The 27,677-nt window shown below is 43.8% G+C and overlaps 1 protein-coding gene and 2 long non-coding RNA genes across 8 annotated transcripts; all 3 read left to right on the forward strand.

Moving 5' to 3' along the window:
* Nucleotides 1–7: 7 nt before the first annotated feature.
* LOC135188242 (uncharacterized) lies at nt 8–9,310 on the forward strand. 3 transcript variants are annotated; one of them, XR_010307632.1, is made up of 7 exons: nt 8–547; nt 1,043–1,105; nt 3,010–3,146; nt 6,248–6,309; nt 6,440–6,564; nt 7,088–7,147; nt 7,432–9,310. It is a non-coding gene; the product is annotated as an uncharacterized LOC135188242 (long non-coding RNA). The 3 variants fall into 3 exon arrangements; XR_010307631.1 differs by lacking the exons at nt 6,248–6,309; nt 7,088–7,147 and adding an exon at nt 4,047–4,157; XR_010307630.1 differs by lacking the exon at nt 7,088–7,147.
* A 1,021-nt stretch (nt 9,311–10,331) lies between these two features.
* On the forward strand, nt 10,332–12,897 carry LOC135188243 (uncharacterized). Its single transcript, XR_010307633.1, has 3 exons — nt 10,332–10,410; nt 11,685–11,760; nt 12,595–12,897. It is a non-coding gene; the product is annotated as an uncharacterized LOC135188243 (long non-coding RNA).
* A 2,144-nt stretch (nt 12,898–15,041) lies between these two features.
* LSM14B (LSM family member 14B) lies at nt 15,042–27,529 on the forward strand. 4 transcript variants are annotated; one of them, XM_064167629.1, is made up of 10 exons: nt 15,042–15,354; nt 19,779–19,942; nt 20,299–20,434; nt 20,898–21,014; nt 22,832–23,002; nt 23,123–23,203; nt 24,234–24,395; nt 24,575–24,728; nt 25,664–25,843; nt 26,199–27,529. In XM_064167629.1, exons 1-9 carry the CDS (start codon nt 15,234–15,236, stop codon nt 25,833–25,835), a joined length of 1,278 nt encoding a protein of 425 aa, XP_064023699.1. In that variant the 5' UTR covers nt 15,042–15,233; the 3' UTR covers nt 25,836–25,843; nt 26,199–27,529. The 4 variants fall into 4 exon arrangements, with proteins under 4 accessions (XP_064023699.1, XP_064023700.1, XP_064023703.1 ...); XM_064167630.1 differs by having other exon boundaries at nt 23,126–23,203; XM_064167633.1 differs by lacking the exon at nt 20,898–21,014 and having other exon boundaries at nt 15,043–15,354; nt 23,126–23,203.
* The last annotated feature ends 148 nt before the right edge of the window (nt 27,530–27,677 follow it).

Below are 27,677 nucleotides of genomic sequence, written 5' to 3' on the forward strand. Positions count from 1 at the left end.
CGGGCGGGTGGCGCGGGGAGCGGGCGGCGCACGGTTGGCCGTCCGCGGCTGTGGGAGCGGGCGAGGCCGAGTGGGCGGCTGGCGGAGCGGCGAGGCCGGCCGCGGCTCTTTGTCTGCCTCGGCCCAAAATGGCTGCATGTTTCCCTGCTGCTCCCTGCGTCCGGGTCTCCCCCGCCGGCGCGAGTCTGAAGGGCGCCCCACACCTGTGCCAGCTGCGTGTAACTGATCCACCGGCTGGGCGCGGGGGGGGAACGGAGGGCGGAGGGTAGCCGGGCCCCACGCCCAGCCTCGGGCGGGGGCAACGGGACGAGGAGGAGCGCGCCGGCCCCTGCGCCTTGCTCAGCCCCTGTTAAAGTTAGGCTGCCCCGGAGTGCTGTCCGACCGAGCACTGCAGTCCCTCCATGCAGCCCTGCCACCCGGGTCGCGGGGGCGGGAGCCGCCCGACCTGTGTCAGGCGCGGTGGCTGCAGACTTCCCTCCGCGGCCTGAGCAGCCTGACTCAGCACGACGGGCCGCGGAGGCGCTGAGGGGAGCCCCGGGAAGGCAAGGTGGCTGCGATTTCAGCACTAGGAAGGGAATGAGGAAGAGGAGAGGGGAGGGGAAAAAAGAGAGGGAGATGACAATTTTAAACGGTCCATTCGCAGCTCCGAGCCCGGCACGGCGAGGCGGGGGCCTTGCCGCGCCGGGGACGATCCCCGCCTGTGTGTCAGCGTGCGTTACACCCCCGCTGCCGCTTAACCCTTGGGGGGAGAGCCGTGCAGCTGCAGAACGGCACCGAGCCGGGAGCCGGTGCAGTGTGCGCCGGTTCCAGGGCCGTACCCCTATCCCCACTGCGCCGGGCCTGGGCCCGGAGCCTCGGCCGCGACTGGAGGGGTGCGGCCGTGTTCAGCCGGGCGCTGGCTGCAGGTGGACCCGTCTTGTTCAGTGCCGGCCTTACTGTAGGGAGCTGCACTTTGACCTTATTGTGCAACCATCATAAAGGAAGCAAATATAGTTAACGTAAAAATACAACCTGCCTTTTAATAAATGCTCTGTTTTGCCAGGCACTGTTTCCCTTGAAAACTGAGATAATGGAACATTAACTGAAAGATAAATCGTAACGTGTGGTAAGTTTTAAAGGGGTATCAAGCTTTAAATAGCATCTCTTGTTTCAGTATTATAAAATAAGATTTGCTCATACGGATTGGGAATGGGTGGAATTAAAGGCTGGAGCTGTGTTGCAGTGGGATCAGCTCAGCACCTGCTAATGTGCTGGCTGATGATGGTCAGAAAAGACTGGCAGTGACTGAAGGCTCAGGAGGTGGAGACCTTGAAGAGTAAGAGCTGTGAGTTACCTGCGAGAGGGATTGCTTTAAATAGGTCAGACACGAAGTATTCTGTACTTAGAGTTGCCCAAACATGGGTGTCAACGCTTCCTGCATTACGTATTTATGGTGATCGCCTAACTTGTAGTACTGTAAGATGAAATAAATTGCTTTGCTTGCTAGCTGGCCCCATGAGCAGTGGGAACAGTGCTGAAGTACTTCACCACACCTTAACCAGTTCCAGATAGTTGAATGTGTAAACAAGGGACAAGCTGTTCACCAAAAGCTTGCAGGTGAAACAGAATAACTGACAGATCGATGTTGTTCATACATGGGCCTTACATACTAGGGTGAGTAAATGTCTTTAGAGAAAACCTCCTAGAAATTCAGTCTGTGGTAAAGAGATATTACTGTTCTTGTTACTCACATCTTTTCCCACAGCAGACTTGAGCTGTTGAATAAAAATTACAACAATGAGCTTTTCCTAAGGCATGGATCATTTCATGAGATGGCATCACTGGATGGGATGCCTCAGTGTTCTGAGAAGTTTTGTGTTAATGTTTTTTTGTCTTGTTCTCCAGTATTTTGTACTCTGCAGCATCTCTGTTGTCAGCTGAAACTCAGGAGGAGCAAACCAAATTGCTTTTTACTTCCATTTAATTTTTTTTCCAAATTACAATGTTATATAGTGGCTGCAGTCTTACAGACATGGTAGGTCCATTTGCCTGTGTTTTAAAAGGCAGGAATGCTGCTTCAATGAGGGTAGTCCCAACCAGTTTGCTGCTACAGTGGAGTTGCTAGTTTTAGCTATAGTGAAATTCTATAAGCAACATACCAAAGGTCTATCTAGAATAGAAGTCTGTTCACATTCCCTTTACAGTGGAAAAGCTACTCTATGTCAGCTGCTTACGTGATTTATTAAGGGTAGAAAGCTAGACATGAGCTAAAATAGCCTGAAGGTAGAGTGGCTGCAAGTTTGTTCAGAGCACAGCCCATTGCTGGGCCACAGTGCCCCAGAAGGGATGGAGGAAGAGTGACATGAGATAGATGAAATTATCAAGTGGTAGCAGTAGTCGCTGCAGAGGGGCAGAGCAGCCTGTATCTTTCTACTGCTTGCATTCTAGGATAGCTTGAGTGTAGTTTACAGTTGCATATTAAACTGGAAATAAAGCCTTAGAACTTGTCATGTCCTTGTTCCGATGCTCTCAGTAGTGTACCATATGGTGTAGCTACCATATTAGGCAAACAACTTTACCAAGTTTCAAGAGTAACTGAGGTTCATTACAACTTGTGCATTATAAGTGTGTAGGATTAATTGCTGAATAATTTATCTGTTCATACTCTGCCTGTTGTCTGATGTTGGGAGTGACTTTCTAGACTGGATTGTCAGAACTCGGATTGTGGCTCTACTGTATTGCTCACCTGGTTTAAATGGTATAAAAGAGCACTTTGTGTAAATTCTGTTAGTGGATGGTTAATTGTTGATGTTGATGTGGAATGTACAAACTGTACAGAGAATGCTGTGCATTTCACCTCTCAGCAATTACATGGAAGAATCTTGAATGCTACAAGCATGTGTGGATTCATTCTAGTGTCAAAGTGTAGAAGCTCACAGGAGCTGTACAGGAAAAGTTGATGGCTGCCAGTTTCTTGAACCTGCTCCTTTTAGTATATTATTTAAACCACTTTTTTTCTTCTCTATGTAGATGATGGCATAGAAGCAGTGTCTCAAGATACAAGTGGTAATGCAGTTACTTCTGTGTGTTTTCTAAAAGTGCTTAACCTAGAATTCATCACAGGAGCCCCTGACAGTTACGTTATGGTGATAAGGGACATATCAGAGGTATGTGGGGGGGGAAGTTACTTTTGGTTGTCTGTACACAGCTCCTGTGAGTCTTAACTGACTGGTCAGAATACTAAAGTTCCATCAATAAATAGATTTAAAACTGATAGTAATGGTTTTGACTGATTTTTTTTTTTTTCTGAAGGCTGCTGAAATTTAACCAGCAATACCTTGGTTCTGCAAGTTCATTCGAACCAGATGACGGAATGCACAATTTTGGTTTTATTCAGACAGCTTCACTGTCATTGTAGTCAATATCCCACCCCACCTTTCTAGCTTGTACCCTATTTCCTGTTATTGGGGAGGAGCTCAAGAGCTCAGTGGACAATCTGATAAATACAGAGCATCCTGAGGAGACAGAGCCCTGGTTGAGGATAATGCAACCCTGTGCAGAAGCTGCCAGTTAGCAAAGTTGGAAGTCTGTGTGCTGGTTGTTCTGCAAACAGGCATGAGTCTGTGCAACAAGCATTAAGCAAAGCCTATCTGGAATACAAATGTTTGACAATCTGTAGGAAAAATACTCCTGCTTTAAGCGCTTAACTTTCAATGTAGGGGCAAATGCAGTTTTACTACAGGCATACATGTGGAGATCAATAAAACTGTAGTGTTGCTTTGCAGTCTGCAGTCCTGACCATCTTCTCCTTGGAATATCAAATACTGTTGAAGTCTTGCTCTTAAAATTGTCTCCTGTACTTCAGCTGCCCTTAGGTAAATCCCTGAAGTCTAATGCTCTTAATAATCAGGGACTAATATTCAAAAATAATATGCTAGGCTCCAGGAAAAGGTCTTAGTTGTTGCATTCTGAAATAAAGAGAGGAACAGAAGATTTGGAAAGGAGCTTTTCAGTCCCTTTTTATTTTACAGTAATTATCCCTACCCACACTCCTGTTTCCCCTTAAGGACAGGGTATCCCAGTCTGCACTAGACTGCTTCTGCTATGCACAGAAACACCAACCTTTTGCAGTTCAGTGTTCTGGACAGAATACCTAGCACTGTGCTGCTGCGGAAGAGGTATGGCAAACCCACATACTTAAGTGTTTATATCTCCACAACACTTCTGGAGTTCCAATAGCTGTAAAAACTAATTATAGTGGGATTGGACTGAATAAATCTATTGTGTGACAGCTTAGGGATATGCTATTTTTTTTAAGTAGTGTTCTGCTAAGATATTCCAAAGCCTGTGCAGTTCAACACCCTGTGCCTGAAAGATGTGCAGAGAATATACTGTGGGACTAAGGATTACTGTTTGAAGGCCTTCAAGGCTTTACAGTATAGAAGAGCTGTGGATTACTGATTTTCCTTCCCAACTACTCTTAATCTAACAAACAAGACAGGTTGCTGCCTGCCAAGGTTGGAAGTGTTGGTATCTAGACTCATTCATAAGGGAATAGCTGGGGAACTTTGCTCAGAAGCAGGAGCACTTGCACAGAAAAGTGGAAGTTTCCAGCTGCACACTCCAGCAGATATCTTTTGAAGCAAATCTTCTGAGTGGAGATTAACAGTGAATGTTCAGAACTATGTCTGTGGGGGAGACATGAAGCAGGCACATCAAAAAAGATTTGTGCTTTATCCATTCTGAAAAACTTCCTGTGTCTACATGATTAATGGGGAAAATATTACTGAAATATTTTGGTCACTACAACCAGCTTCAATGATTCTGCATCTTTTGAATTCAGCAAACTATTGGAACTGGGCAAAATGTAAATACTTTTCACTCTAAGCAAATTACAGTAACTTCTGGAAAATTGAATCACTATTTCCAAGTGATCCTCTAACAGAGTATGTCAGGAAATTGAGTTTAGTGGTGGATCTCATTACTGGGAATCTAATTTACACATTTGTACAGTCAAGATTTGTTAGAATGTTTGGAATATTTCTTTTTAGTGAGGGGTGACTTTGGTAGGTCTTGCTTCCATTTTTCTGGAATGCTTTGTATTCCAGAAAGTAAAGTATTACTTTTCCAGGGATGTTTTATCAACAATATATCCTCAGGCAATCTAAATGGCTGGTTTCTTTTGAAACCTCTTGAATAAGAGTTGTTCTAGTTCTTTCCTGAGCTTTCCAGCACCATTCAGTAACATTCTCATCCACACTCCTTATGGTTTACTTTCTGAGCAGAGCACATCACCTGTCTTCTTTCTCTACTCCTGTTCTAGGTTGCAATTTTCCAAATCCTAATAATTTAAAGAACAATGGACAATGTTTCATTGCTTCCAGACATAAACTTTTAGCCTGGTATAGTCAGAAGGCAGCTTCTGCTCAGCTCGCAGCTCTGTCAAGCTTCATACAGTGATGGTCACCTGGATCGCTCTTCAGGGGGATAGTTAGGATGGCCTAACTCAAGATGTAAAGGACAGAGAAAATGTGCTTGTCAGTGTCAATGTACTGTTCTCCTGATGGTGATTCTGCTGTGTGGAGCTTCCTCCTCTCTCTAATACTCTTCTGTATATCAGATAAAGCCAAGAGCCAGAGGAGATGGGACTCTCAGTGGTGTCATGCTGTTACACCCATCACTGTGCATCCAAAGCAGAGCACAGCTCTGTAAACCAGAACCTCTCTCAAGAACTGAAGACTCCTTGACTTTTTTGCAGTCAATACCATGACACAGCAGTCTTAGATCACTGCTTTTTGCCTCATCAAAAAGAAGTTTCATTGGACACTTGTTTAACTATTTACCAGTTAGGAAAACTGATGTTATCATCTCTCTTTTTTTTTTTTTTATGTTTCCCTCCCTTGCCTTCAAAAATCCATAAATAAAAATAAATTAAAGAGATGAAGATAACTCTTGGTCAGAGCTAAGAACAAGTGCAGTTACTGCCACATTGGTTGTGGAGCAGCAGTTGCTCTAGAAGAAAATATTTGCCCTATGGAATTTGAGATAGGTGTTTATCACCATGCCTAGAGACTGTACATTACAGGAACAGAGTTGGGCACTTTCTTTGTCCCTAAGTCCTTCTCAAATCGTTCCATAGCCCCATGGTGGTACTCTTATAAAACAAAGGAGTTAGTTAAAAAGAGGATTGTGTAGGTGTCTGGACACATTAAATAACTTTTCAAGTAACTATCTGAACTGTGTCAGGATAATGATGCAGTCTTCAGAGGGCAAGAGTTGGTGATTCAGCTCAACAAGAAGAAATGTGAAATGAAACTAACAGGCCACAAGGTTGGCAAAACTTTCAGTGTTATGTCAAAATCCAGACTGTTGCAGAACTGGAAGAATAAGTGCAAGTGTTTCTGAATGTTGTCTTTAGATGACAAAAATGACCAAAACATTTTCCCTTCTCCATTTCTAGTTCATAGTCTGCTAAATGCTCATACCAAGCTTTATGGGATGTTATGATTCCACAGGACAACCTGACTAATCTTAGTAGCATTATAGAGAAGAGACTGAACTGGGAAGCCTATGTAGGCAGAAAAGGTATGAAAACATTATTTAAAGCAAAAAATGAAAGAAATCTAATGAAAGAGGTTTGCTTTGGCAGTATTAATGAAATGAGATTATATCTAAACATTTTGTGGATTTGGAATGCAAAAAGCATGTAAGCAAGATTTTGCCAAGTTGGGTTGTTTAATGACTTCTCTGTAATAACTGATTAAAATAAAACATGCAGCAGCTTCTTTACTGAGCTGCCCAGACATAAAGAAAACACAGCACAAAAAGCTATTACACAAGGGCTCTTTCTGAGTTCTCCAGCAGTCTTTAATAGTTAGGGATGTGATTCCATACTGTAGGTTACTTTCTTACACTACCTAAAATACATTCTATGGGAGGCAGAGTTTAAGGACTTGCACCTCTTCCTGTAATGAGCTTTTTGCTTATTTTTGAAACACCAAACAAATCTAATAATTCAATTAAATATGGGATGTGCTCCCACAGTTGATAGAAGAAACTAGTGCATGCTTTGAAGCAATTCAGACAAATATTTTGTCTCTCAAAATAGAAAATGGAGAGAGCTTTCAACCCAAAGGAAATGACACAGACAGAGGGTCTAATTTTTATGGTAAGATGTTCCTTATTGTCAATTTTTCTCTGCATGGGGTTGCATGCAGCACTCTTCCATTACCATAGAAAGAAGTACAACAAAAATTGCTGATACTATTACTTGATTTTTCTAGCCAGGACAGCAAATCCACCCATCTGTTTAACCATTTATTAGTGATCAGACCAATGTCAGGTTTAGGAAAGATGATTAGTTAAGGAAGCAATAGACAGCTCGTCTGTTCTTGTGTAAGAATGACAAGTCATTTTTATGAAACTGAACTTGTTTATTTTAATTATTTCCAGCAGAGCCAAAGAAGGAGCTAGATTTGCTGCTGTGTACAGTTTGATGGGTCTGTAAGTTTGCTTATTCATTACTGTTCCTTGACATGAAGCTGTCTAAGGAGACTTGAACAACTTGGAAGCCTGGAGCTGTCCTGGACAAGAACTCATCCACCATGACATCCTTGTGACTTTAAAAGCTGTGAAGCTGCATACTGGCACAGGTGCTGGTGTGACCATACAATGTGCTAGTTCCTACCCTCTCTACTGTTACCAGCATTTCCACTGACAGAAAGAGAGTCTGTACAGAGCCAGGTTGCCCCCTTCCTAAAGCTTTTCTGGCACTCTTTAAGCACACTAAATAAGCTTTCAGAAAGCTCGTCTCTTACATGAGCTACACCATCCACTTTTATATCCAGGTGGAGTCATGAGCCACCTGCATCTCACAGGGACTGAATCACCAGCTCTTGCCCTGTGAAGACAGTGCATCATTATCCTGACACAGCTCAGATAGCTATTTGAAAAGTTATTTAGTGCTATGTCACTTTGGGCTTCCAGGTCATTCTCTTGCAGATGCAAATATCAGATTTCTTTCCATTCACAATAAAATAAGATATATTTTGTTCCAACTGTCAACCTCACCCTCAGCTCTTGGGATTCTTTCTCCTTCATCAATGATTAAGATTCTCCTGAGTTACGCTTGCACAAACCTTTTGCCTTCAAAGCATCTTACTGACAGCTGTATGTCCCAAATAGCCTTTAGAAGTTTGTGACAGGTGATCTCATGGACACAGTAAATGTTAAGGATGCTGCTGAGTAAATAGCTGAAGATGAAGCAATGAAGGTCTCTGGAAAAAAAATTAAGCATGTTAATATGAATTAAGTAAGAAAATTCAAATGTCAAATCTCAAATGTTAATATTAGGCTTACTTTATAGAGCATAAATGTGGTTTAGAAGCGCACTAACTAATAAAACCCTTGCCATACATCAAGTAATAGAGAAACAAGGTATAAATAACACAAAGGCTTTGAACAGTAAATGTCTGAATTTTCAGGTGATGACAAAAAAAGCGTGTACACAGATACTACAACAGCAAAAAGCATGAGTTGGACTGGAGCAGCCAGAAAAACACTTCTGTCTTATGTGAAGGCTCATTTACAGTTTAGCCTCTAAAATGTGAGGGAGATTAAATGTCAGATTATTGTCATACAAAAATAAATTACCTTCAAAAACTGTACTAAAGTCCTATTACCTTATCTGGCTAGCTGTAACCTAAACATGAATTAAAACCTTTACACTTTACACTCCAAAACCTGTTTAGTTGTATTTAAAAGAAAAAGTAAAATAACAACTACAAAATAAGGATGTTGTAGCAGATGTAACAGTAACTAATAATTCACATCTTCAAAGACACTTCTGAACCATTCCTTTTAAAAGTCCATGGACACTTCAAGCTATGGAAAGTGCAGCAGATGTCACGCAGGGACAGAACAGCCCACTGACGAGCGTAGTTAAATGATCCATTCCCTGGCTGGGCAAAAAGAGGCAGAATTCACTAGCTGGTTTACAAAACAGACAAAGAGAGAGTGGTTAATTTGTTTGGCTCAAGAATGGAGTCTACCTGAAAGAATTACTGCAAATTACTGCAAAAACATCTGACAAAGGAGCTCCTTCCTCTATGTTCTCAGCCCAATGGTGTTATGTTGTCCTATGATTTGACTTGCACTAGCATGAACTGGGCAGCAGGGGCTTGGTGCCAACGAAATAGTGCTCAGTGCTGATAGCCTGAGTATATTGGGCAGTCTGTGGAGAGAAACGGGGAAAGAGCTCTTAAAGAAACACTGCTATGGATTCTTCTGGATTTTTACCCAAATCAAATTAATAAAGATTGATTTCTGTGTGTGGCATGGTGAAATTTGCTACTCTGTTGCATCCAGGGGACTGAAGTGTGTGCTTAGTACAACCTGTACTCTCCAAAACATGAATTTGTTCTGCAAAGACTGTCCACAGACAGAGATATCAGGCTGTACTCCCATCTATTCCTTAGTGTCTCCACCGAGACTAGTGTCAGGTGTGTCAAGTAGGTCAGTTGTGATAGTCTGGTTGTAACTTGGACTCTTCAGCATAGAAGTAGATTATATCATTGGTTGTCACTGCAGCTCATGAACCTCTTCAAAAGCTGGGCACAAAGCTAAATACTTAGATTCTTACTATCCCGGTTAATGCATAAGTCTGAAACCCTACAAGATCTTTATTTGCAGTCTAATTCTTCATTTGCAGCATTTAACTCCTCAAAGACCACTTCTTGTCTCCTTTCTCCATTTATTCTTTCCTATTCACCTTTCAACATGCTCTTCACTCCATCTTTTGCTCACTTCATGCCTGAAAAACTTTATAAAATTCCACTTTCATCCCATTCCCTCACACTAGTGCAGCTGTGATCTGTGAGACAGAGGCTTGAGTTCACCTCAGCACAACAGTACCCAACAGAAAAAGCTGCTTATGCAGGAAAAAAAAAAAAAAGAAAAAAAGAAAAAAGTCAGAGATATTTCCTAACAGAACTTTGTATTTTAGGCTTTCTTCAGTGTTCCCCACTGTCCTAGATAGACAACTATCTCTCTTTATGCCCTAATTATTTCTAAACTTAGGTCTCAGTCCTCTTACTCATTTGAATGGGAGATAGATATCTAAACACCTTTTTTAGAATCTAGGTCTGGCTTTTAAGACTTCATCCTTTTTATTTTCTATGACCAAACTGCAAAATTCATCTTTGTCAACCTTGTTTGTATCACATACTTTATCCACTTACCTGTCTTTAAGAAAGGATCTCTTTAAATTCTCTCCAGATTCCACAGCCATGAATAAATCACCACCTAGTTATCCAGGATAACTTCACCTTGTCATTTGTGATGCAGGAAGCCTCAGTATTTGCACTTCTCAAACTGTTCAATCCTCCTGTGCTTCCACCACGACATGAACGGCAGCAGCAGACAGGATTTTGGGTGTGTTCTTGGTCTTATGTCTAGTGCTGAGTGTGATTCTTTAGACTCATTTTCCCAGCTTGTAGATACTGTAGAGTAGTGGTGTGAGTGTGAAAAAAATATCTGGAGTGACAGTTTGAGTTCATTCTAATAAAATATGTTAGACATGCCCAAGATACTTCAGTTTTATAAAAATAAATGACTATATGTTCCTTATTCTGTTGCCTCAACAGTGTCCCAGAGACTTCTACCATCTACAGGTTCAAGCAATTAAAAAAACCAACCTTTATAATTAGGTCATGAGATACTAACATACTGAACAGGTTGGAATAGTATTGTTGGCTTATGCTCTAAATTTTAAGTGAATATCTTAAGAACCTAACTTAAACCTGAAGTGTTTAGAAGTCAGGCTGGTAATTTGAATCCCAACATGGGAATTTGAATCTGAATATTCCACAAATGAGTGCTACACAAACAGATAAATCCTCCAGTATTTGTAATTTTAACATTGGAGTTCCACAAATACAAAAAGGAGTTATAGCAAAGAACTGTCTTTCTCCTGTATAAAATGATTGATTTACAGGGAAAAGAGTAAAATGCCTGCAGTGTGAGAAGTGGTATCGAATGCATATATAAAGATACTATTTGAGTGTATTTATAACAAAGCTGGTTATGAAGTATAGCTTTAAAGCCTGTTAAATCTAGTGTGCAATACAAAATGATGCTTTTTGTATCTCTGTAGGTAAAGTTTAATTTCAGATGCTGACACCACACCTGTACAAAATAACATTTGTTTTCAGCCAAACTCACACAAATGTTTCCTCTTCTTATATTTGTATTTCATACTGTTTGAGCATTGAAATAAGCAGCAATTCCCAGTGGATAAGAAGTTTAAGCCATCACTGCCTTTTTGGTAAAATATATTTTACCCTGACTGTGCAATGCACTTGGGCTGCTGGGAAATGCATTGGAACAATGCAGACTTAAGCCTGTTCCACTAAGAACACAGTTGAGGCACTAATTAAGAAAGCCAATCCCACACAAGCCTAAAACTGTGACATTTTATAAATTATTTCACTTAAATCCAGGAGTTAAACTAACTTTAAGTTAGATATATGGGGGTGGAATGAAAGATGTCAAAATTGAAATGTCTGAGGCACAGACTAAAAACTGAGAAAAAGAGAAGAGGAGATAAGGGAGGCAGGACAGAACAGTAGGACATGGATCTATGTATCTATTTCTGGAATAAAAAGGGACAACAACAGCTATTGTTTTGATGGATTTTTTTTTTTCAGAAGAGATACCCCTTTTCCTGAGATGCCAGATGTCAGTTTGATTCACATTGCCATGGACACAGCTATCAGCCACCACGTAAGTGCTGTCTCACCACCATACACCAACAAATTTTCATCATTGCTGTAAGTCACAGGTTTCTCTTTTAACTGCTATGAAATATCATGAGATGCTCAGTGGTGACCATCCCAGATGCCACTAGTTGCCTTCCAAGTGCCATGGGAATGTCCTCAGTTTTGGCAGCATAGACTTTCCTATATATGAATTAGCTCTATAGTTACATACTGTATCCTACCTCTAGTCTTCAAAGACCACAGTTAGCCATGGTCCAAAATGCTGTTTTGTGAAAGCTGTGTCAGCTGCTACCATGAGGTGCAACTCTGCTAGGTTTCTTCCTAGTACTATGATCTTCATATGAAGCCAGATACTCCCTCTTCATATTAGGGCTGCCCAGGATCACACACTTGTCATGGATTTACATACTGGAAGATGCTTTTCCATCTCACTTTCTACATATGAATGAAGATCTGTATATTTTAGCAGAGTAAAAGACACTGACAAGGGCATTTAAAATGTCATGTTGCATTTCTTCTTGCTGATCACTTGGTATGTCTGACTGTTGCCAAACAAAAGACACTGAGGAAATTCATTACAGTAAGAGTATCTCCCAGAGGCTGATTGATTTATGTCTGTGATGATTATAACTAAAATTCTGCATGTGTACCTCTCCTTACCAGTGTATAGTTGATGCCACTTTGAGGCAGTCTTCTTTTTTCCACACTGCTTTGATTAGTGTTCATCCACAGATCCACATTGCTGTATTCATGCATGAGATTGTCTCTTTCCTGGCATTAAAAAAAAAAAAAAAGGTAAAAGGGTAAAACAACCTTAATCTCTTTTTGTTGAATACAGAACACAATACTGGAGCTAGAGGTGCTTATGAGACAGTGACATTACAGTGTGCATACAGAAGAAAATCCCACAACACCTGAACTGAAAGACTCAGAGGCCCATTTACCACTTCTACAAAGTCTTTTCAAAGTGGAAATAAGGAAGATTAAATTCAGTATATTGTGGAGTTGGAGAATATGAACCAAAAGAGGGAGTACTTCTCTTTGGTTGCATTGTCCATATTAACATATTTTTTCCCATTCAAAGTAAGTATTTATGACTGCCCCAAAGTCAGTTATTATTACTGCTGCTGCTGGTTTTATTTGCCCTTTTTATCTTCCATTTGAACTTTTCCAGATGATTTTTTTTCATCAGGGAAGTTTCTAACCAGCTGTTTGCCCACTAAAGGGCACTGTTTACTGCAGTAAAAAAAAAATAAATTATATTTTATTGCTCTCTGTAGTTTATATGTAAGACTGAGATGAAAGATTGACATTAAGTAGGACAAGGGAGGTTATTCTTCCCTTGTACTCAACACTGATCAGGCCACACCTTAAGTACTGTGTCCAGTTCTGGGCCCCTCAATTCAAGAGAGATGTTGAGATGCTGGAGCGTGTCCAGAGAAGGGCGACAAAGCTGGTGAGGGGCCTGGAACACAAACCCCATAAGGAGAGGCTGAGGAAACTGAGGGTGTGCAGCCTGAAAAAGAGGAGGCTCAGGGGTGACCTCATTGCTGTCTACAACTACCTGAAGGGAGGTTGTAGCTAGGTGGGGTTGGTCTCTTCTGCCAGGCAGCCAGCAACAGAACAAGGGAACACAGTCTCAAGTTGTGCCAGGGGAGGTCTAGGCTGGATGTTAGGAGGAAGTTGTTGGCAGAGAGAGTGATTGGCATTGGAATGGGCTGCCCAGGGAGGTGATGGAGTCACTGTCCCTGGAGGTTTTCAAGAAAAGACTGGATGGGGCACTTAGTGCCATGGTCTATAGTTGACTGGCTAAGGCTGGGTGCTAGGTTGGACTGGATGATCTTGGAGGTGTCTTCCAACCTGGCTGATTCTATGATTAAGGGCTGGGTTTCTTTTCACATATATTGCTTGCCCAATTAATATATGGAAATCATTTACTCCAACTTTTTTTTTTAGCATTCTCTCCATACTAGAACAATTAAAATTTAACTAGTGAAAGACTGCTCAAGTGTGTCCGTGTGAGAGAGTGAAAAGGAGGGTGTTTTCCCTGTTCCAGCAAGAAGATCTGCTCTCCTGGCTGTATAAACAGCATGAGGAGTAGTGCCATGAAACACATAAGGTCACAGGGTGGACAGCTTGAGGCGTCTGGAGAACAGCTGTAAGCCGTGGTGCTTGTGGAAGCAGGTCCTCCTAACACAAGGACAAACCTGAGGGCTGCATGCTACTGTGTCACTGTTGTATCACTTATAGAAACATGTAACCAAGGCACGGGCCGTACAGCTCCGGCAGACCTCGCACTCAGACAATGGCTCCCCCTGCATTGTCTCCAGCTGCTTGGTTTGAATCTTATTCATTTGCGTCACACATATTAGTGAGATTTGTGCACTCTGACCTGCTGCCCCGAATGTAACTGCCCTGCTTGATGTCCGTCCACCCTCGCGTTGGTTAGTGATTTCACCTCCTGCGGCTGTGTCTGCCAGATGCTACCAGTTGTCTCTCATTGACCCGCAGATGGCAGGGGAGCCGCAGAAGTCCCAGGAGATACAGCACTGAAAGATTAATTTTCCAGCTGCGGCCTAACATTGTGGTCCCTCTGTCACGATGTGACTTGCTGCCATCGTCACCCGATGAACAAAGGCACGGTGTGCGCCTCACGGGGCAGGCCCCCACCACACACCAGGGGCTCTTCCAGCGCGAAACCAACCTCTGGGGCTGGGGGAGGAGGCAGCCATTCCTCTTCTCCTCAGAACGCTGCTGCAGCTTGAGATAGGAGGCGTCCGTGGGAAGCCTCGGAGCTGTCTCTTTGCTGCAGAATCTCAGGGGGGCTGATGGAGAAACCTTGGAGCAGACTCTGTGCTGCAGAACCCCCGGATGTGCCTGGTGGGGAGCAAGATGAGGCGAGGAGGCTTAGGGTGGGAAACGGTCTTCTCAGAGCCTGGCTTGCCAAAGGGCCATGGGATGGAAACGGAGACAGTTCTCCCCTCCTCTCGAGTTACGTGACAAAACCTCTGTCACACGCGTGGGTGAGCAGTGACACACGGCCGCTCCGTGTCGGTACCGGAGCGCAGCCGGCACTGCCCGCCCTCCCCTCGGCCCCCGCACCGCAGCCACAGCGCGGGAAGGGCGCGAGCTCTCGCCCCGCCCCGTCTCGCTCCGCCCCGCCCCGCCCCGCCAGCGCACGTGGCACCCTCGCCTGGGCCGGTCACGTGGCGCAGCCCCCACTGCCCCCCCTCATCTGACCCCGGCTCCCGTCTGGTCAATAGCAGGCGGTGGCGGCGCATGCGCGGCAGGGTCGCAGCGCTCCCCGGCCCTGCCTCCCCCTCTCAGCCCGTCTCCCTCCGCCCTATATAAGGCGGACGCGGCGGGGCTCCCGGCTCCGCAGTGTGCGTGGGCGGCCGCGGAGGCTCCGCGCGGCTGTGCGTGGACCCGCGCGGCCTCTTCCCTCCCCTCGGCCCGGCCCAGAGCGGCGCCGCCGCCATGAGCTCAGGGACCCCCTACATCGGCAGCAAGATCAGCCTCATCTCCAAAGCACAGATCCGCTATGAGGGCATCCTCTACACCATCGACACCGAGAACTCCACCGTGGCGCTGGCCAAGGGTGAGGCGGCGCTCTGGGGCCCTCCCGGGCGGTGTATGTGGGGGGGGTGTGCGAACGGGCCTAGACTGGCCCTGGCGCCGCGGCCCGGCGCTCGCTGAGCGAACGCGGGGGGCCCGCCCGCTTCGCCCGCCGCCTCTGTCCCCTGAACAATGAGCCTGGCTTGGGTGAACGGCAGCCGGAGCCGCCCGCCCTGGGGGGCTGCGGCAGGGCGGGGGGCGGCGGGCTCGGAGCACAGCGTCTTCAGCGCTGCTGGTTTCCGTGAGTCAGCATTTGCGACGCCGCTCCGCGATGCGGAGACGAGCCGTGGAGGGGGCTTGCTCTGCCCCCGCTTTGAGCCGGCGGGGCGGGCAAGGCCCAGAGTGCTCAGCAGCCCTTGGTTTTTCACTGCGAGTTTCCTAGTCTGTTGGAGAGAAAGAAGAGCCGCCAGCAATGCTGGCTCATTATACTATTATCACAACCAGCAAAGTGATGGTCTACATCGTTGTTCATGGTTTGCTTCCTTTCTCTTGGCTGTACATTGATGCCCAGCAGTATCTCTGTGCTTGACTTGAGAAGAACCCCAAGTCAGTGCTGGAAAAAAAGAGTTGCTGTTGATGTGTCTTTGTTCCTTTGGTGATCAATAAGTGGACTCTGCCCAGGTGAAGAGAGTGAAAACTCATGTACAGGGTGCTATGGGCTGCCTGCACGTGTGTCTGGCTCTGCTTTTGCAAGCTGCTCATCAAGGCCTTTCGTCTTATTTCCCTGTAGAAATAATGATCTTTATCTTCCACTTAAATGGTGTCATTTGGATTAGGTTGTCGCCTGTACTGGTAACTCCCATATTTACTCTCAGAAAAACCTGTCCTGTCTTGTTTGGTATCTCAAACAAGGTCTTATTTCTGTATTGCTTTTCGTGTTGAGCTGGGCTACTCTAGCTGACATGCATCGACTTTTTCTTTCCCTCACTCTTACCCTTCCCGGTTCTGGGAAGTTCACACTTTCTTTGTCTTCAGCAACCTGGCAAGATTGTCCACAAACCAGACATCTTTTGCTTTGAAAGACTATCTGCTGGCGTGTGAACTTACTCGATTTTCAGTTAACTTCAAGGCCACCTGTGCCAAAGTGTATATTCAGTGTAATGATGTTTATGTGGTGCTGGACGTGAGTATTTGACATCCATTGGTAAATATTCTAGAGGTTTAAAATGTAGGGTTTTACATTTTAGCTACTTGTTTAAATATACAAACGGAGCTGTTAGTTTTTCATTTGAAGTAGTTGAGTGGTTGGAAGAAGGATAAAATTCCTCTACTGCATGTGCAGGAAGATCTCTACACCTTCACCCAGAAGCAAGTAGAAATGGCTGCTCGTAAAGTTCTGGCTTCCACATGGCACTTGGTACTTCAGAGCTTAGGTGGTGTGTTTCAAAGTGTTTTATGGTGTGAGAAAGCACATGCCCTGTGTAAGATTTCTGGCAGTTCTTGTATTGATGGTCTCTTAGTGTTCAATTTTGATGACTTGGAGTGCCCAAGAAGTAGTTGCTTCAATAGAGAGAGAATGCATCTTTTTTTATTAAAGTACTGGTCTATAAAGTTTACAAACCTCACTTTTCACTGTAGGTCAGGGGCTCTTTAAATGTGGAGACTTTTTATCAAAATTAAAGTCAGAATGATGAATGTAACAATGGTGTTCAAGTCGGTGGCAGCAGTACCAACAGTGTGCTTAGGAGGGACAGTGGTTTGAAAGACTTGATCTTTGACGGGTGAGAAGAACCAGGAATTACTGACATACAGTTGGAAGTTGTCCAGATAGGTAGTACATTATGATTATTAGATCCTAGATGCCTTTGTTTAGGGCTCAGGCAACTTGAGTAGGTAATATATGTGCTGATCTCTTGAATTTTGTTATCTGAGTGATATAAAGAGACATTTATGTTGAAGGAGACTTCAGGAAAGAATCTGGTTCAGCCTCTTGCTCAGAGCAGGGCTAACTTCAGTTTGTTTGTATTTGATTCCTGCTTAATCTCAACTTATGCACAATATGTTAAAACACTGAATAAGGACATTCCATATGCTTGATTAAGCACTGCAAGAAAGTTTTGGCTTGTTAGGTGCTAAATTTAACTTGCAAACAAAGGGGAGTTTGTCCTGCTGGCAGTGAATGTGAGAAACTTACTCCCTCTTCTGTAGAAGTCTGAAGAAACTGAAGGTTTTGAGCAAGAGGTAGCCATATAAGCTCTGCTGTCTGGATAGTCACTCACGTTGTTTCCTGACCCTTCAGAGGGTCCAGCTCAACAGAGCCCTCCCCACACATGATCACAGATAGTGCAGTAAAACAGTAGCTGCAGTGTGGTGTGGGATTGATTTCCTGTTCATCTGAAAACAATAGCTAATGTAGCTCTTCATGGGGCACATCCCTTTGTACCTCCACAGGAATTTAAAGCTGTGCTTCGTGATGGGCTGGAAACTGTTAAATCACTTCAAATACAGGGGCAGCCCTCTGAAATGCCCTCACTGCTGGTTTGTGTACCAACAAGGGTATGGTTTTCCACTCCTGGAGACCTTGAGACCAGCCAACTGAGCTTCAGGCTTTGCAAGTTATGTGTTTCTCCATGCAGAAGCTGACAGGCTAATCCCAGTGCTCAAAGACAACGTGGTACTTTCCAGGCAAGCCAAAAGATTCTGAAGTACACCCTGGATAACCTTAGTAGGTCTTGCCATGAGCTGTGTGCTACAATAATCTAATCTTGAGCAGGGATATCAGCAGCACAGTTCAAGTCTAAAAGGCCACAAGCACTGCTTGCAGTTTATAATCTGTTTCTAGCTGACTAGGTTACAGCTGTAATGTGATCAAACAGCAGCTGGAGATCTAAAATAACTTGGAGAGGTTATAGACCCTAGGAACTAATGGAAGACAGCCTTTCAAAGGAAGTGAGTGACAGCTTCTTTGTTCCAGTTAAGATTCCCTTCCAGTTAATGTTGAGGTGCTAAACAGCATCAGCATGACAGAAGCGAAGTTTGGCATCGACCTGCTGTAGCCAGAGCTCACTGCTCCCTGGGAGACCTACATACATGTTGGACAGAGGTGAAGACTGCAGCACTAACTGCTGCTTGGCAGAGGGAACCACCTGTCTCTGGGAACAGGAGTCTTGATGAGTAGCCCTGTCTACAGTCAGCAACACTCCTAGAAAGTTAGTAACAATATAGTACACCAGCACTAGAGTCGAGTGGATACACTTTTTATTGCCCTTTTCTGGCCAAACTGTGATACTCCCTGTCATCCGTGTCTATACTTGTCTTTCTACCTGTACAGCAGGAGAGGCAACTGGCTGGCACATCACCACACTGTGACATGGCAGTGCCGTGTCTGTGAAAGGTCTGTTAAGGATGTCATTTGTAAGGGTGCTGCAGGAATCATGGCATGCCCTGGCAGAGAAGTGGTAGGTAACCTGTTAGAAGCAAATGATGCAACTGCAATATGGAATTCTTCAATTTGCAGGAAGCATGCATGAAACCACTATGTGCTGGTGCTTATCTCAGCTGGCAAAGACAGAAAGTAATGCAACTAGTGCACTTGATAAGCTCCTGTGACTTGTGGCTGAAGACATTTGTGTGCTCATTCTGTGGCCCATTTCAGCTTTCAGATGTCAGCATCTGTTGTAACCATGCTGCTTATTTTCCTGCACTAAGAGTCCAATAAGTCCCAGTCTGGCCTCTTAATGGCTCAGATTAACTTATACTTCTACCTGGTAGATGCCACACAGTCAGCTGCAGATTTTTTTCACTCTCCTGTGTGAAATGTTACTGGTTAGTACTGGCACAAGGGTCCTGATAGCTTGCACTCAAGCCTCAGTAAGCACTGAGGTTTTAGACCTAACACTGAAAGCTTGCTTTTTAGGCTGTGAGTATTAGTGATAAAACAAGTGACATGGAGTAGAGAGAGAATTCTAACATGAGTTCTTGTAACTGATAAAGCTTTACCTCTGTGAAATAAATATTTGAAACCAGAGGTGAAAATTTGAGCTTTAAAGTCTTCTAAGATATTTTTTTCCCCTCTTGATGCTTTGGGGCCTCTCCTGTGGTTTGCTGCAGCAGCAGTTGCCTCTAGCTGAGTGCCTGCATGGGACAGGTGCTGAGAGGGAAGTGTAGCAGTACCGTGCTGTGGGGAAGTCCTCAGCTTTGGAGTAGGATTCTTCACTCCAGCTGGTCTGTGGTCTTTACCTTCACAGCTTAATGTAAACAAAACTGTTTATACAGGCTGCTGAAAAATTTGGCATTTGAAGGAACAGATGTGCACGATAAGGATATTCAGGGTTCTGGAGGTAACGTCGTGTTGTTGTTGTTAGAATTGGCAAGTACTGCAAAAGGACTTTTTAATTGCCTAAATCTTAACTCGCGTGATGCAGCAGTGGTAATTCTGAGCTAACAGGCATCTTTTTCATGCTGAAGTGCGATCCTTCGGTACTGAGGACCGGCCCACAGACAGACCTGCTCCTCCAAGAGAAGAAATCTATGAATACATTATTTTCCGAGGAAGCGACATCAAAGACATCACTGTCTGTGAACCTCCGAAAGCTCAACATACTCTGCCGCAAGATCCTGCCATTGTTCAAGTAAGTTAGCTTGAAATGTTGATAGAAAGCTGTGATAAAACATTGCTGATGGACTGGACATTGTATAAACTTTTAAAAATGAAGGCCAGTAAGCGTCTCCAGGAATCTTCAAATTCTTTGAAGCATCTTGAATTTCCCTGTAATGTTTAAAATAGCAGCAACAGTAAAGACTTCAGTCAACAAAAGCCAGAGCTAGTTTACCTAGCTGAGAATGCAGGAAAATCTTAAAGAGGTAAACTGACCCTCTGCAGTGTTTACTTAAGCTGTAGTAATGCTGTACGTGAAGTAAAGAATCACTGCCAAAGCAAGCTGACTTCTGGACACTGTAAATGGAAATGTACTTTGTCTTGTTACAGTCTTCACTGGGCTCTGCCTCTACATCATCCTTTCAGCCACATGTGCCTTACAGCCCGTTTAGAGGTATGCCACCTTACAGCCAGCTTGCTGCCAGCTCTTTGCTTAGCCAGCAGTATGCAGCTTCCTTAGGTTTAGGTAAGTACAAACTTTACCTGCTAAACTAAAGGTCTGGTCTTTGTATGCAGCTACTGTGAAACTGATTAACCAAGTAACTAATACCAAATTTCTTACCAAGTCTCAGGCTTCAATAAGCAGTGAATGCATAGTTAACAACTTCATGCAATCATCTTACTGCAGAGAGGCCTGTGTTTCACTTGCACACACATGCAGACAAAAGAGAGAAACAATCCAGACAGCTGAAGTTTCTTTCTGGAAGTGGTGTGAACACCTAACAGCTGAGGCCAGTCTGTTTCTAACCTAATATACCTTACACACATCACATGTGAAAAGAACTTGTATTCCCACAGAAGACTGTAAATAAGCTGCTCTAATGCTGTTCTAGAGATTCTTGTATCTCTTTCCAGATCCTTCAGATATTTCACTACCTTGTATCTTATCTACATATCTTTGCTTTCTCTTCTTCCTTCTATCTCTTCAGAGAAATTGGTAAGCCCTCCAGCATCAGCAGCTGCTTCCAGCCCTAGTTCTTCTCCGTCTCCACAACCTGTTTCAGAGCCTGACATGTCTTCAGAGCCCCATCAGCTCTCTTCCAAGGGTAACAGCAGTTTGAGGACTCCAAATATTTGGAAGAACTGCATGGCACTTGCAAACACTCTGTTCTTGTTAACCTCTCCTAGAATGATAGTACTTATGTGGGTAATGCTGGTAGAACTAGTTTGTTCTCAGCTCTTTTTGTCTTTCATTACATGAAGTATTTCACCTCTCCTAGAAGTATCAGTTGGGAGAAAAAGTTCAGGGCAGTGGATCCCTTGTGAAAGTACCAGGAGAGGGCTGAGGTTTAGGGATACTCATGTGCTGCATCCTATCCAGGAACATGTCACCTCAGGGACTGGGTGAGGAATTAATTAGCCTTTCCTGGAAAGATAAGCACACTGCTTAAATTGTGGGTGGCCCCACTGTGAGAGACTGAGGTTAACAGAAAATTCAGGAGTACTGCGGCAATTGAGGAAACGTCAGGATAGATTTCATGCATGATGGGGCATGGTACTTTGTCAAGACTCCCACTTAGTAAAGCATGACTAACAGCAATTTCTGCGTTGTGGTAGGTTGAGATAACATGGTTCTGGGTGTTTGCCTCTTTGTGTAAAATGGTTTTAAAGAAGGTTGAGTAGGGATACTAGACTGACAGTCCTCAGAGCAGAGAGAGACCAGGTGCAGCCTGCATTTACATATGGTAATTAGTTTAATCTGTTTTTAACTTAAGCATGTATGCTTGTTTTGGCATGAAACTGTTTGTACTTACTCTGGGTTTGGCCATCTATCTGTACATACTTTCTCAATATTCTGGCTGAGCTTCAAAACCTTCTTGTGTTAAACTTGCACAGCAGCTTTGTCCTACTGAATAATCCTTAGGATGTGTCTGTCTTCCTTGCAAGTTTTCCAGGTGTACACTAACTGAGAGCCTGCATGATGTTACCTACTGGGTATATCTCATGTGGACTTGGGTGACCCAGAAGTGTCAGTGGCTTGGTTTGTGTGTACTCTTCAGCTTTTCACTTTTCTTGCTCTTTTAAGTATATTCCATTAAAAGTTTGCTTCCAAGCAGTTCTTATGCATAACTACATAAACCTGTAGTAGCCCCAAAGATCTAATTAAATCTAGAATGCAGTGTTTCTTCTGAGTACTGAAGACTGTCACTTTTTAATATAATTGGTGTAAGGTATACCAAACCATGAAAAGTATTTACGTGTTTTGTAGTGTGAATAAATAAGCCTGGATGGAAGAGCAACAGAAGTCTTGGTAACACTTTGGCCTTGACCAAGAAGGAATTTAAAAGGGTAACTTTGAGATCCTGGTCTGGTTTCAGGTTTTCTTTGTCTGACAGCTAACAATTTAGCAATGAAACTGAAGGACTTCTAAAAGCGGCTTACAAAATGGGATAGAGTTGAGGTGGTTAAGTTTTTGCTGCAAAATGTTTGATATTTTTGGTTGCTTGTTTTTTTTTTTTTTTGACAAAGTGGGGAAGCTTTCTTGAGCAGTTTCTAAACAGTGAATTTTTGCTTCAGATTGGAAGTATTGTATAAAGTAAAATCCTACCTAACCAAGGATACACATACAAAATAGATTTTGGTATCAAGTGTTAAACAGACTGACCTGGCTTGCTTATCTCATGTATGTCTAACCTATTTAAAAAACAAATGGGTAGATGTCCTGATTTTAAGGCTCTGGATTCAAGAGCCATGACTGGTATGGCAGTAGTGCCTTACCTAGTGTATATGCCACTTAAACATCACATGTAATGATAAACATTCATGGCTTTGAGTAATTCCTGACAAAACTGTTTCTCCATAGAGGCGGGTAGGGTTTGAATAGTGCTTCCAAGAGGCACTTAGTCATTGGGATTTTTTCCAGGTGCTGGCTTCCCTTCTGTTCACCCAGTCCGCAAAAGCCCCATGGTAGAGCAGGCAGTGCAGACTGGCCCCGTTGACAACATGAATTCACAAAAGGCACCCCCAGTGAAAGTGACCCCCGGGGTCCAGCGCAATGGTCGGCAGGTTCCGCAGGGCAGCGGTAAGACAAATGGTAGGTGTGCAGCACTGCGGTGTGAAGTGTTGGTCTGAAGCATCCTCCAAAGGGGCAGAGCAAGACTAAACTGGTTTGCCTTTGTTCTTGTGCTCCTGTAAGTTTATCCTTCTTGTTCAGTAGATACAGTCCAGGCAGCACCTGTGCAAACCCAAGGACAGGTGAATGATGAGAACAGAAGACCTCAAAGGAGAAGATCGGGTAGGTTCACCTGACACTAAACAGTCACCTTAGTTCATAAGGGCAAATACTGCTAACTTCAGTGAAGGATTATCAGGCAGAAGACTGAGAACCAAATGAAGCTTGATAAGGCTTTGGACATCCAGAGATGTTTCCCTGACAAAATAGGTTCTGGAGTTACAGAACTCCAGAACATGACGGGGACTGAGTCCTATTGTCTTTCTAGAAACTTGAAGGTACATGGTAAAAATGGATGCTGTGAGTTGGCAGCAGCAGATAGGGTTCTCTGAAACCTGAAACACTTTTACTGGGAAGGGCAGCCTTTTTAGGGATCTCCAGAGCTCCCATAACAGAGAAGCTACAGAGCCCTTGCTTCCATAACTCAGAGTTCCTATCTCAAGACTGCATTTTAAGTACAGATCAGAAAGCAGCAGAATTAAAATCAAACAAATCTCTCTGCCCAAGCAGAACAAGAAAAGTCAGGAAACAAAACTGCAGACCCTCAGCTCTTCAATTCAATTTGCTTGAGGGCAGCACTTGTAGAAGGGGTTATAACCCTTCTGTAAAGGAGTTGGTGTCTCAGTTGGAAACTGGAGCTATACACAGTAGGATCTCCCTCTGTGGGTGGTTGAGTCTTGGGTGGGTTTTCTGAAAGCAGTGGCCTGTTCCACTTCACCCATTGTGATGGGGTTGTAGACTAATTATGGTATTATGCTTGCAGATGGAGACCAGACAGGCAAGATAGTTTTCCTCACTTCCCTCAGCTTCAGTTGGCGTAATACTTGTTCTGATTTCCTCTGTTCACACTGGAAGGGAAGTTGGTCTGTCTTAGTGGTAAGACTGACATCCAGGAATGCTTTTCAGAAAGTTAAAGTGTTGCTGTAATGTGTTTTCTACAGCCAAGTTCAGAAGTTACTCTCAAAGAGGTGTGGCCTAACCACAGGACTGGAAGCCAGAAACTCCTGAGTTCTAACCCTGGTTTCCTCTGGTCTTGAGCAAGTCATTTAACCTCCCTGTGCGATACCAAGTGTTTAAACTCTCCTGCTTTCAGGAAACAGGAGAACCAGAAACCGTTCTAGAGGACAAAACAGACCAACTACTGTGAAGGAAAATACAATAAAATTTGAAGGTGACTTTGACTTTGAAAGTGCAAATGCACAATTCAACAGAGAGGAACTTGATAAAGAATTCAAGAAGAAGCTAAACTTTAAAGGTTTGTGACTTCATTAAATATGAATTGCTGAGCTAGTAGTAAACACTGCATAGATAAACTCCTCCTGAGAAACTGCATGATTACATGTGGCAGCGTCTCAAATCTTGTTTGAGGCAGCAGGAGAACAGATGGCTCTTCAGAATGCATCAAGGGAGTGTAATGCATTTTATTATCTTCAGATGACAAAGCAGAGACGGGGGAAGAAAAAGGGGACCCCGGAGTGGCAACTCAAAACAATGATGGTAATGCGGAGGAGGACCTTCTGGGACCCAACTGCTATTATGATAAATCCAAGTCCTTCTTTGACAACATTTCTTCAGAACTGAAGTCTAGGTGAGTGTGCTTTAAAGCTTGCTGGTTTAAAATGCAATTTCATGTGTAGAATTCCAGATGTAGTCTAAGTGATGTGGCTTTATTCTCTAAAAATCTTAGAATGCAAGAAAGTCAGCAGAAGGGTCTTTAGGAGAGTGTCACCATGGCTTTGGTGGCTCACAAGTAAACTTCATGCAGTGGGATCCAATAACACCCAAGGATTTCAGCTGATACTGATACGCTTGCCTAAACTGTGCTACAGGAATTTCCAGTTCTGTTTCCTGGTACTGACTTTGAGCCCATTGATTTCAAACAAATTTCTTAGCTCATTTGTTGGGAGACCTCGGGGTTGTACTGTGCTGAAGACAGTGCCACTTGCAGACAGGAGCAAGCTAAGCCTGCAGCTGGGGTAGAGAGGAGATCAGGTCTGTCTCTTGGAATGGGTCAAGTTAAATGTTGGGAATACTAAAACTTCTCTTGCTGACACTGATGTTATCAACTGCCTGGTGAATTCAGACATCCTTTTAGTGTCAGTGTGTGAAATTCCCTTGGTACTGGCTCTACTTCCTTTCAGGAAAGCTTTCTTATTGAATGCTTGCTGAAAGGTGTGAAAGGACTCAGCACCTCTGCTAAAGACTTACTAGGTTTCTGGAGAGGCTTCACTGGACTCAAGAGCTCACAGTTCTTGGGAAAAGACAGTCAACAGTGTCAGTAGACTGTGTTCAACCCTTTCCTAGGCCTATCTTCAGTGTTCCAGTGTGAAAGTAGCTTAAGGAAACAAACAGGTGTCACTTTCAGATCTGTGCTTAGCAGAGGAAAGTGCTAAGTTGAGTTAGAGTGAATGTCGCAGCTGGCACTGGTTGCAGTTTAGTTCAAGAGAACAAGGAAGCCTAAAGCTTCCTGGCTAGCTGGATTGGTGGCAGTCTAACGTGGAATCTGAATGCAGTGGTACTCAGTTCCAGGCGCACCACGTGGGCTGAGGAAAGGAAGCTCAACACAGAGACATTTGGAGTGTCTGGACGGTTCCTCCGTGGCCGCAGCTTTCGTGGTGGATTTCGAGGTGGAAGGGGTAGTGGAGCAGCACGGCGAAACCAGACCACTCACAGAGCTGGCACTGGCAGAGTGTAACTTCAAAGGCAAGTGTTTTATTCAGAATAAATTGTCTGAGCTAAGTTTGTCTCTTACTCCTTACCTGAACTATTTGTGCAACCTCTTTCTCTTCAGTTTCATGGATATAAGAGGAATTGTTCCTTATTGGATTTGATCAGTCCGAAGCGGCACAAGGCAACATGAGCTGTTTTGATGTGTTCTTGAGTTGATGGTTCTGTTAATTTCTCAGGCCAGCCTTCTGTCTGAGAAGGCAAGAGATGCTTGTGTGAGCTCAGGCTCTAGCTGTGCACTTCAGTTCCTACATGGGTGTGAACTTTTCTGCTTTTCTTGGGAGCAAATCTCTGTGATACCAAATCTAATTCTGCCTCTCTTTCTGAATAGGTTCTCACATATCTCCTGAGAGGATGAAACTGTATATAAAAAGAAAACAACCAACTTCTGCACTAACGTGGGAAAATGGTTCATATTGTTTACTGTCTCAGCTCAAGTGACAGAACTTCATGTACTACTGCTTATATTTTGGACTTACTTTGGACCAGCAACTGTCAGCTGGAATATTCTTTGGAAGAGGGAATGTGTTCAGGGGTACCTTCTTCAGGGTGTCTTTTTGTTTGTGTGGTTTTGTTTGAGTTTTTTTAAGTGCAGATTGACTCACATGGTTCTTCTTTCTGGGTCTCTCAAAGGCTGCTATAGTCTAAGCTTAAAGTCAGACTCCTTTTCTGAACCCTGAAGAAGATAAGTCATGCTATTTTAACATGAACCAAAGCTCACTTGAAACAAACCAGCTACAATTTTTGTTCTGAGGAACCAAATGGATTCTTTGGTGCTGCTGGTATCACTGTGCTTGGCAGCAGGTGTGAAGTAGCACTTGGTATCTGGAAGAATGGATTCCTGGTGCTGAAGGAGTTGTGTATATTGTCACTTGGGAATACTGGATTGTTGATCATGTAGTAGTGTAAGTGACTGAACAGCTGTTTGTCTGCTGGTACTAACAGAGGTACTGCAGGTTCGTACAGAACCATGAACTCTCCAGTTGGAGGGTGCTAGGGACTCCTCAGAGGCTGAGAGCTCCCTGCTGGATCAGGGCAGTGTTGGGGGATAGTGCTGCATCTGTGGTGGGGCAGGAGCAGCAAACGTCTCTGCTTGTGTACTCACAACAGAGCTTTTGGCAGTAGTTGACTGTCTGGGAAGGGGATCTGCAGCTCTGACCTGGCCTCGGTCTGTACCTCATTCATGGGTAGTACCAAACACAAACAGTTCTGTACACTAGTAGAGTGTGGTGGAACACTATGGAATGTCTTCATTAAGTTAGGGATGGGAGTCCATATAATGAAGCTTAACAGATGGGCATGTTTAATTTGTTTCCTCTGTGCCCCCCATACTGTAAATAGTTTAGTTGGTTTTCTTTTTAATGATCTGTATGTGGGGAGAGGGGCTGGGAGGGAGGGGTTATATTTGTTTGCATGACTAAGTGGGTTAAATTGCTCTAGGCATGTGTCCCTTTTTTTGGTTGGTAGGGAATTTTGTTGAAAAAGCACCTTGATGACTGAACCCCTTACATAGCTAGAAGTTTAGTTATGCGTTGACCTAGGTTACTGTAAAAGCTTGGATTTATTTTTGTAGGACCTTATTGCTAAGAATTAGAGCATAGCAGTGGGGCTGCTCTTTGGAGTAATGTAAATTGTAATTATAATAAACATGTAAATGTTTCATGTTTCTCTTTTGCTCTGTTCTGGCCATAGCTCTGTAACATCAGTCCCTACAGCTTGTCAAGTGCCTGTCCAGGCACCAGGGCTCAGATCTAAGAGAAAAGCTGGCTGGCAGGCTGCAGGGTATTAAGAGTGTTTGAAAAGATCTTAA

This window comes from Pogoniulus pusillus, chromosome 29 (genome assembly GCF_015220805.1).
Source record: "Pogoniulus pusillus isolate bPogPus1 chromosome 29, bPogPus1.pri, whole genome shotgun sequence".
Lineage (NCBI taxonomy): Eukaryota > Metazoa > Chordata > Aves > Piciformes > Lybiidae > Pogoniulus > Pogoniulus pusillus.